At 34.4% G+C, this 11,384-nt stretch overlaps 1 protein-coding gene across 9 annotated transcripts in view; it reads right to left on the reverse strand.

Moving 5' to 3' along the window:
* LOC111418236 (bromodomain-containing protein 3-like) overlaps window positions 1-11,384 on the reverse strand; it is a 32,353-nt gene that overhangs the window by 15,172 nt on the left and 5,797 nt on the right. For 7 of the 9 annotated variants that reach the window (XM_023050734.2, XM_023050733.2, XM_023050729.2 and 4 more), the window contains 5 exons: window positions 9,974-11,287; window positions 7,686-8,004; window positions 7,168-7,530; window positions 5,703-5,828; window positions 4,222-4,356 (listed from right to left, as the gene is read on the reverse strand). In XM_023050734.2, the coding sequence (XP_022906502.2) occupies window positions 4,222-4,356; window positions 5,703-5,828; window positions 7,168-7,530; window positions 7,686-8,004; window positions 9,974-11,287 (2,257 nt within the window). The remainder of the gene's footprint in view (window positions 1-4,221; window positions 4,357-5,702; window positions 5,829-7,167; window positions 7,531-7,685; window positions 8,005-9,973; window positions 11,288-11,384) is intronic. The other 2 variants (XM_023050737.2, XM_023050735.2) reach the window with 2 other exon arrangements.

Genomic DNA, 11,384 nt, shown 5'->3' on the forward strand with positions numbered 1-11,384 from the left:
CAGCAAAAGGTGAACTTAATTTCCGAGTTTCCAATGAAGAAATAAAGTGGTTTTGGGCCATACTCTCTATTGTGTTGTTACTAGATGTAGAATGTGGTGGGAGTTAGGAACCGAATCTTGCAATATGGCACTAATGAATATTATGAGAAGAAATAGATTCGAAATGATAGAAAGGTATCTCCTCCGTGCAGTTTCCTCCGGGTGACAAATTTGCAAAACTACGAGAATTGATGCAAATGCTTAATTCAAAATTTTTGAAATACTCAGAACTCCAAGAAAGGCTGAGTGTGAAAGACTTTGAAACGATATGATACAGTTACAAGATGTGGTGCCTCTGCAAACCTTTTGAGTATTTGATGCAATTTGAACCATACCAAGGAAAAAAATCGACGAGAGATGAAATGCAGCTGGTACATCAGCGGATAAAGAAGAAAATGCGACAACCGCAAAGAAAGTAAGAGAATCAACTATAAAGGAACCAGCATTTGGTGTAGGAGAGTCTGCTGTACTTGGACTGATAAAAGTCTTACCAAAGCAAACTAGTAACTCATTTACCGAAAAAAGATATGGATGTAACTATCAAATAAAATAAAATTGAAAAGTGTCCCATAATGTCTTCAAAAATGGTAGAAAAGAAGGACAGAGGTGTTTATAACTATTGTACAGATGTTGCCAATAAACTAACCGTTAAAAACTGGTATGATGATAGAACATCCCAGAGAGGGAACTTAAACATTACCAGGAAGGAAAATCGGTACGAGAAATTACAAAAATTATAGACAAAAACCATTCTACGGTGCACGATATAATAAAGCGCTTCACTATCCACAATTATTGCTGAGAATAAATTACTATCCGTGCAAAAAGTCAAGGCCCCTCACTTTAGAGATCGATATCTTCGCAACCGCTCCATAAAAAAAATTGCAACAAAGTTTGTTGTAATCACTGAACATTTCTACGTAACTTATGTTAATCTGAAAATTTTCGCATCCACGGTTTTCTTTTTACCGCGAGTTAAGTGAAAAATGTACCCGATTTTTTACGGAATTGGCAACTTTATCAACTTTGCGATTTTTTTTCTCGAAAACTATCGTACGAAAAAATTTGAATTTTGAACAGGTGGTAGTCTGATGTGTTCTCAATGAGTGGCATATTTCATACAGTTTCGCGGAAAGTCGCGGTTTAGTAAGACGCCGTTATGTCGAAAACGGTTGGGTGGATTTCCTCGCGGATTTGACAAAAATATGTCAAATAATGTTGGTTGTCGGATTCCGTTATCAGTTTTTCAAAATTAAGGCTCCCTATTTTTTTAAGAGCGATTTAATGGAATTACAAATTAAAAAGAAACAGAAATAAGCTCTGCGGGGTGACGGGGATTCCGGCCAATCGCAACAGATGGTGCGTCCCAGACAGGACGTCGCGCCTTATTTCTTTATGTAGGCAAGATAAAGACGCGACGTACTGTCTGGCACGCACCATCTGTTCCGATTGGACGGAACCTTCCTCTCTCCGCATAGCTGATTTCTGTTTCTCTTTAATTTGTAAGAGCTTTATTTTTGAACAAACTGATAACGGAATCCGACAAATCGCGTTATTTGACATATTTTGGTAAAAACCGCGTTGAAATTCGCCAGGTCGTTTTTGAAATAATCGCATCCTACTAAACCGCGATTTTCCGCGAAACTATATGGAATATCGAAAAAATAAAATATGCTCTACATTAAGGACACATCGGTTTACCACCAGTTCAAATTTGAAATTTTTTCGTCAAATAGTTTTGGAGAGAAAAAATCGCAAAGTAGACAAAGTTGCTGGCACTCTCAAAAATCGGATACTTTTTTCACTTAACTCGCGATAAAAGTAAAACCGCGGACCCGAAAATTTCCAAATTAACATGTGATACGCAGAAATATTCACTGATTACAATAAACTTTACAGCAATTTTTTCCAGCGGTTAGGAAAATATCGATCTCTAAAGTGAGGGGCCTTGACTTTTTGCACGGATAGTAGGGAAAAAAGTGCGTCAACCATCAGAAACATGCTCCATAATGCTAATTTACATAGGTAGAAAGGCGAGAAAAAACCCGTTAATCACTAAAAAGAATCAAAACATAAAGATTTTTCATTTTAGAAAACTTACTGATGAACATGTAACATTTTTGGGTCAGATGGTAAGCCATATGTATGGAGAGGAAAAAATGAGGAGCTTTTTTTATTAGTGAATAAATTTTTGTATTTTGTGTATGCAATTAATAAATTGCTGAAAATCAATTTACCTTTTTTCCTTAAGGTATTATTACTCCAGTGTACGAGTTTGGCTTGCAGCATTAATTCACTGTGATTGGTGAAACAGTTTAAATTTTATATTTCATATATTTATATCAGGCTAAACAACCGAGTCAAGCCACAACTGACTTTTGAAGTACCTTTTCTAAGTGTCGACCTGCTGACTGATGCATCAGAAATGCAGATTTTATAGAAAACATTGACCCAAACATGGGACGAAGTTCAAATTTTGTTGCCACTCTGTGTAACACGTAAGATGTTTCTAAAAATAATTAAATATTACACACTATTATTTTATAATTATTTTGTATTGCGCGTATTTTCGAACTTACGTTAAGCGAGATGCAAAACAGTCTACAAAACTCATGTAAAACATCGTCGTTTGGCAGCTGTTATAGGATGATATGATTATGAAGTACATAATCAATTCAGAGTAATTGTAAAAATTTAAAAAAAAGGCTTGGATTTACCTAATGATAAAACTTTAAATAATAGTAATACATAAAAAATAAAATCATGGTCCTTTAAAAGTGTTATTACCTCCTAGCACACGAGATTTTCGTTAGTAAGTATTACAATTAACATGCAATTTGTAATGTTAATACAGCAACTGTGGTTTGGTGGTACACATATTAATACAGTTAGTTTTAATCAGTTGGGACGATTTCAACTTGTAATCAAAAGGTGTTCAATAAAACTACCTTAAAAGGACCATGATTTTATTTTTCCTAAATTTGAGTCGGCAGTATTAACATGGAAATACATTTTTAAAACACTAATTTATTAAATCCTTGGCTATGTTGAAGCTTTCTAATGAGCCTGTTTGGATGTCTGCAAAAGTAATAACACATTTTTATGACTTCAAAAGTTATAACCGAAATTTATTTTACCTTCGCTCTCGATCGAGAACCCCCATGTGGAATAATGGGAACTCAAAATATAGCAGGTTTTGTAACTTCAATACTTTTAATAACACAAATAGAAAATTTAAATCTCTTTCAGATTTAAAAAATAATTAGACCTCACCGGACATAATTGCGCGAAAAAACCCGTTTAATTGATAAGATGCGTACTCATACAATCTATTCATATCTTCTTGTGTAATTTATAATTTACGTTCAAGTCAACAAGCTTTTCAAGCTCTTTTTAACCAGCAACGAAAATATTAGCATAATCATTTAGTATAATCACAAATAGTTTTTAATTTGTTTAATAGAGAAGTATAGTTATTTAAATTGATATAAAATTGCCCAGACACAATAAAAATTTATAAATCTTTGATCATAATAATTTTCGATAGCACCTCTTTTTTATTTTTTTATTATCTTTCATCAAAAGATAATTTTTGATCCTTGTTGTTTTTTCATCTAATTTGTTGCGTTCAAAATCTTACCAATCATAATAATTACTTACACACTTTACTATGTATAATATTTATAATATTTATATCATTTTTATATATATATTTATATATACTTTTTTAGCTAAAATCACGTATCGTTAATTTTTTACTTTTTTCCTAAAAAAAAACTTGATCAACTTTACTTATTTAAAAAAAATCATAATTGAAAAAACCTTAAACTTAATGAGGATTGCAATAAATACGAGTAATGATACGTTTTTTTGTTGCTGTTTAGTAATAACTTGATGAACACGAGGCACAAATTTAAAGTTAATAGTTCTAATTTAAATTATTTAAAATCTTAACAGTGAATGAATTAAAAAAATAAAATCAAAAGGAAAAATAATAGTAGTTAAATACGGATGGCACACTGAGTACGTCCATTCCAATGTTTTTTTTTAAAAGCTCTACCATTCAACTTAATTGTAGTAAAAATTCTTATCTTTTCATCTTAAAATCATTTAGTTATAGTAATTATCAATTATTTTACTACTACGCGATTTATTTTTTGTATGTGCGTAAAAGAAGCTAACCTGCTTCGCTGTCGCTCGAATCACTCGAACTACTCGACATGCTCGAACTGCTGCTATCCGATTCTGAACTGCTCGAGCTGCTCGACATGTGACCGGGTCCTGCGGCTCCTGGTTGATCTACCTTATTCACTTCATCTACAAAATAAAAGAATAAATAAAATAAACCCATTCATAACAATTTTCATAGTAATCAATATTTATTTCTAAATCTAACGCGATGGAGAGATGCATTGTACCAGTACCCTGAGTTTACAGATCGATATTTCAGCAAGAATGGTTGGATGAAACAAATTATATTAAAATGGAACAGCTTGCGATTCTTTCTCGAAAATGACACGAAGTATTAGAATTTGTTTATCTGGTTGAAACACTGCGATATTATTTTCATATTTATTCTCCAGCTGGATTTGAAGAAGAACTTATTAGTGATGAACAAACATATGTTAAGCCTTGTTATTATACCCCTTTTAATGACAGTTACAGAGTCAAATTTAATAGATACAATACTTTTGCAATGACTTAAGGAGTATATTATTTATACTGCAAAAAGTTAGAAAAGGAGAAATCATTCAAAATAATGTTCATTATGAATGTATTTTCGCTACGTTGACAAAGGACAGGAAAAAGCTTGTCTGTATTATTTTGCTGAACATATACGACGTCGAAACTCGATTCAACGCTCCTGAATATCTAAAAAGCAGATATAGCAGCGAACTGTTTTTCTGGAAGTTCCTTTTTCAATGAAGAATGATGGAGCTTGAAGCTACAAAAGAAGCTCATAACCAACAAGGAAAGGAAGAACACAAAAAAGCAAGTTTTTTTAATAGATTAAATTAGTAGTAAGTACTTAAGTTGGAACAGTGTATTACAACTGTGATTTCTAGAAAATTATTCAATGTATTGATTTGAAATTATTATTTTGATTTGATTAGCAGCCCTTTCTGCATTACATAGAAAGTCACATCACTCGTTTTTGAAGCTTTAAGTCATCAAGGATTAATATTGCACCAATTAGCAATTAACACTCCACACAACAACACAGTTAGGGGAAACTACCAGACGATATTTTTAATAACAGAAGTGATAACAAGGCTAGGCATAAACACAAAAAAGGAATGTAGTCAAGAAAGAACTGCATTGCTTTCTATTTTTTTTTTTTTTGAAGCGACAAAATGAGAAAATCGGAGTGTGTACACATTCGTTTTGAGAGAGGTTTTAAGCCTTGCTATAAAACGAACGCGATAACAATCGCTTGGAGTAGCTCTAGAACGTAAAACGAGTATGGTAAATGTTATATCTACTGTATTCATACAGTATATTTTTTCCTGGCAGAACAGGTTATAAAATGAATTCAATCAATAAAATTTGGTTAAATTAAAAATTAAGGAAGTTGTTATTAATATTTTAAGTTTTTTAGCTAAACTTTTTACTAGTTTGATAGCATGCTAATCAATTTCAATGTAAAAATATTATAAAATTACCCTTTTTATTTATCTTTTTTATATTAGCTGATCCGATTCGATCGTTAACATCGTTCAGCCTCTTCTCAAGCTCCTGTTTCTTCTCCTGCATTTGTTCATCCTTTGTCTTTCCAGGTTGCTTCTTATCTAAAGATCAAATTAAACGTCATAGATCTCAAGGAAGAGAATATAAGGGTAAATTAAACTACTTAAAGAAAAGAAAAAGAAGAAAAACTACTACGATTTTTTTGAAAACCTAATTTAAAATTTGAAACAAGAATAGAGTTTATTTAAGAATCCATAGAATACCTGTCACCAGCGTTATAAAGTACTGACTTGGATTATGGTAGAACATGCTTTTTTGAAATAAAATTTAAATAAATCAAGTATTTTAAAATCGTCGTAGTGCATCGTTTTAAAGCAAAACCATGTAGAGGAGATTTGGGTTATTTGTATATATTGTTTAATTCTATGTTAAGTTATTTCCAGCCCTGGAAAAAGCAATAAAAAAATGCACCACACCGGAATCTAAAATAATGGGAAATACTATTAATATTTACATCCAAATAACTGCGCGAAATTTATCGATACTATATTGAGTATAAAGAGATAACAAATATATAAACAAAAAGGAAAAAGATTAATTTACTTTTTACTCCTTTTGTTCAATGAATTATTATTGTAAAACCAAATTAATGATCAATTTTCAATATAAGAATTTTAACTTATTCAATTGAAAAGTACGTTATTTTTATTAATCTAAAACAATTGATTATACAAATGGAATATATTAATAAAATAATGAAATATCTTTGTATACTCAAGATGTATCTATAACAACACAATAAGCGGCACCTGTTAATTTTCATTTAAAAACAGTTCCAATTAATATACCCACAAAAACACCAGAGAGCAACTTCTACCATGCTTTTATTATTATACACAGTGTCTCAGTATATGTGAACGAAAATTAATTAAATTTTGAATCTGGTTTATATAAATCTAATTTTGTCCAAGACATTTCTTACTATTACAAAATGTTTCAATTTTTTTTTATTGTATTTGAGATTTTAAGATTTTTCGATACACGACATTCCAAAAAATTTTTTTAAATTGATAATCAATTTCTTGAACTATTTGAATCCACATTTTCAAAATCACATCTCGAGACACCTTGTATAATTAAAGAGAAAATAAAAAATAATATGAACATGTCAGTTCCAATTACATACGCCAAAAATAAAAACGTTTCCCTCCACAAATATTTACCTCTTCAATTGACTTTCTTTTAATAAAAAAAAAGTAAAGAAGAGATTTTTGAGAATTTGATTTCATGGTGGGAAACGATCAACAACACTGGGTGACCGGCCTCTTTTTGTACTACAAAAAATATTTTTGTAGCGCCGTTCGACGTTGTGTGTATCGTGTGATGATTTTCAAAACTTTTTTATTTGTTTGTTTCGTAGGCAAATGTAACGGAACTTACAGTAGGGCTTACGTGGCTTTTTTCGCAGACACGACGCTACGTAGCTTTCGAGCTCACGCAGCGTCGACGGTTTCAGCGTTTCAAAGTCGATTTCGATCTCGTCGGGATTGGAATCGCGCAAGGATGGCTCTCGCGATTGAATGATATGGACGACGCGGCCCAATTTATCACCAGGCAGCTTGTTGATGTCCAAGGAGAGCTGCCGTTTCTCATCATAAGACATAGGACGTGCGTTATCCTCGTCGTCCGAATCGAATGGCGGAGGATTTGATTGGGTCGTCGATTTTTTTCGGCCAGCCCCCTTTGTGGTCGGTTTGGGTTTTTTTGCCGATGGTGCCGATTGTTGTTTGGGTGTTCTCACACCTAAGTAGTATTTTTTATAAACGCATATGTAAATAGATACATTTTTTAAGTACCAGAATTATATTCAAATAAATATTTTTATATAACCTTTAGTTACTTTGAATATAATTCTGATGTACAAAAAATGCGAGTGAAAATGTGAACATCAAGCTCACCTTTGGTCTTAGGCGGCTTGGCAGCGTTGGCGCCAGCTGTGGCAGGGTGGTGCAATAGGAAGTTTCGACCAGGCGCTTGATCACCGCCGGGTATCTTCGTATCAGCCCCCGACACCACGCTGGTTATGCTGTCGTCAACGCTGTCCGTATTTATCGCGTTGGCCTTGTTGGCTTGGGCCACGTGGGCCCCAGGCTTACCCAGACTACTGCTATTCACAAGCTTCTTTGTTTTATCTTTCTCCTTGTGCTTCTTCTTCTCTTTTTTCTTTTTCGAACTTTCCTCTACCAATTTACGCATTTTTTCTTGTAAACCAATCAACTAAACAAAGATCAAACAATTAAAATGTATCAAAGGGAACATGTATACAGGGTGTCTCAGCGAGACCGGTCATTAGACGTTTCTGTGGTTCTGGCCAAAATAAAAAATTGAGAATTCAGACTTAAGTATTATCAATTACGTTCTCTTCGACTAAAATATTTTCAGATTTCTAGCACTTCTGGTTATACCGGAAGTCGCCACCTACTTTATTTTTTTAAATGGAACATCCTGTATATTTTTACATATTTGGATTTGTCTGTTTTGAAGGTTTATAAATAACTTTACTTTTTGCAATCTAGAATTCTAGAAAAATCTGCTCTAGCGGACATTTGTTCAAAAAATCATAGAACACTCGATTTTTGAGATATCAATTTAGGATTCAGAACATGCTTAAACAACATGATGGAGTATGTTTTGGTGCCAAGAACGGCTGTCTAGATCGTTTGGTCACTTTACTATGACACGTTAACTTTTCGAAATTTGGAACTATCATAACTTCATTTTTTTAAATGGCACACCCCATATTTTATTACTTAGTCGTCTTCGGCGTCTCATTCTACATCTTTTATATCCCATAGGTCCCATACCTAACATTAATAGTTTGGGAGATAATTAGGGTTTTTTGAAAAATGCACACATATCATATGGATATTTAGCCTAGTGTGCCATGGAAAACAAATGTTTAATGACTTATTGACAAACGTCAAAGTCTGATTTACGTTGTTTGATGTTTGTGAGTCTGAAACCAGATAAAGTGGTTATTAATAACGTAAATAATGTTTATACAAATAAAGAAATCCATAATTTATTTTTTGTGCACGAAAAGTGCGACAAAGTTCTTAGTAGAACTTGCAGAATGTTTAATGAAAATTATCCGCATTTACCTCCGAAGACAAAAGATAAATTTAGAAGAATAGAAGCATTTTTTTTGCATTTTGGACGAATTAATCACGTGTTAAACTGACCAAAAAATGTTGTAGATAATGCTACGGAAGAGGTGAATGCCTTGGCTTATTTCGAGCCCAGTCCCAACACCTCAATTCGAGCTGCCAAAGAAGATCTAGGAATCATACTACGAACTTCGTCGCGCTTTTTATGCATAAAAAATAAATTAAGAATTTCTTGATTTGTGTAAATAGTACTTTCGTTATTGTTATCGATTTTAACTCTTTTCAGTACTAATATTAAGGGACATAACAGATAATTATTTGCTCACATGCATCAAGTGAGGTAAACAAGTGAGTCTTTGACAAGAACTCATTGAGAAGGCTTGTTTTTCATGGCACACTAGGCTAAATATCCATATGATATGTGTGCATTTTTCAAAAAACCCTAATTATCTCCCAAACTATTAATGTTAAGTATGGGACATATGGGATATAAAAGATGTAGAATGAGACGCCGAAGACGACTAAGTAATAAAATATGGGGGGTGCCATTTAAAAAAAATGAAGTTATGGTACTTCCAAATTTTGAAAAGTTAACGTGCCATAGTAAAGTGACCAAACGTTCTAGATAGCCGTTCTCGGCACCAAAACTTACTCCATCATGTTGTTTAAGCATATTCTGAATCCTAAATTGATATCCCAAAAATTGAGTGTTCTCTGATTTTTTGAACAAATATCTGCTGGAGCAGATTTTTCTAGAAAAATTCGAATAACTCGAGAACGGCCGAATCAAATTGCAAAAAGTAAACTTATTTATAAACCATGAAAACAGACAAATCCAAATATGTAAAAATATACAGGGTGTTCCATTTAAAAAAATTAAGTAGGTGGAGACTTCCGGTATAACCGGAAGTGCAAGAAATCTGAAAATATTTTAGTCGAAGAGATCGTAATTGATAATACTTAAGTCTGAATTCTCAAATTTTTATTTTCACCAGAACCCCAGAAACGTCTAATGACCGGTCTCGCTGAGACACGCTGTATAGGAACGAATAAGTAGTAACAGTAATAATAAATCATACCTCTTTTTCTAATAATTTAAGTTGTCTATTTCGTTTTTCCTCCTCAGAATCATCTGTATCGCTTGACGACTCCGAGCTAGACCCTGACGAACTTGAATCTGATTTACTACTGCCCATAGACGGCCGACTAATCGGTTCATCAGGGATTTTAGCAAATCTCATTTCGAACACATCCTGGAGTTTGCGCGCCATCGCGACCACATCGTGTTCCGACGGATTGTATTTGTAACAGTTTGTGAATATCAGTCTGATATCAGCGGCGAACTCTTGGGCCGTCCTGTACTCCCTGTTATCCATTTTCTGTTTAACCGTCCCCAAATCCATCGGTTTCTTAATAATTTCGTGATAATCATGAAGACCCAACAAGACCGCGTCGACCGGCTTATAAAACGGCCATGCATAACTAGAGTGTTTCTTTGAAAACAGCTCTTTTAAAATATCGTTACAGGACTTTAAAGGATCCGAGAGTTTTTCTTTTGGTTTATGGGCACCGTGTTGAGGCGTCGACGTCGAATTCGTGCCAAGGGGACTAATGTTTGATTGCTTATAAGGTACAAGACCGTCAAGTTCCGGTCTGATTGGTTTTTTAATTTGCCGTCCGGATTCTCTCCGCGTTGATATCTTTGCGGATTTCGCCTCCGTAGGTGTAGTGTAATCGTAAACGGTGTGCGTTGTCGTATCCGCCTTTCTCTTGATGCCCTTTTTGACTTTAGCCGGCTGTTGCGAAGGTAAAACGGACGCGGGCATGACCGCCGGGGCTATACCGGAAGTGTCCATGGGATTTCCGGCAGGAGCCATAGGTGGCGGAACGCCGTAGGCACCGGGAAGCGGCAGCTGCTGAGGTAACGAACTGTGTGTCGCCGCCGCCGCTGCTGGCGCTATCGTCGTAGTGGCCGTACTTCCGGGTATCGTCGTAGGTGCCTGTGTTGATAATGGTATACCTGAGCTACCGATGACCGGGGTAACGGTCGACGAAATTCCAACTGAAGGGGGCCTACCTCGGCCGCTACCAGCAGCTCCCGCACCCGTCCCGCCTACGCCACTCACTTTCTTTTTACTACCCTTTCCTCCTTTTGCCGGTAAATCCACCACAAATTCTTCCTTTGGCATATCGCCGACCTTCGTCAGGAAGACTTTCTCGAGCGTTTGAGCCATCACCACAACGTCCTCGCCCGGTTTATTATACACATAACAATTAGTGAACATTGTGTTGAAGTCCTGTATGCACTCCTTTCCCGACCAGTAATAGTTATTATCCAAACGTTTTTTGATCGTACCCAAATCCATTGGCTGGTCAATAATTCTATGATAATCCTATAACATAAAAATATAATAAATTGTTAAACTTGCAAATAACTAGAATTAAAATCGTTTAATACTACTTTGTTTTTAATACATTTCTTGGTTATTA

This window comes from Onthophagus taurus, chromosome 3 (assembly GCF_036711975.1).
Source record: "Onthophagus taurus isolate NC chromosome 3, IU_Otau_3.0, whole genome shotgun sequence".
Taxonomy (NCBI): domain Eukaryota; kingdom Metazoa; phylum Arthropoda; class Insecta; order Coleoptera; family Scarabaeidae; genus Onthophagus; species Onthophagus taurus.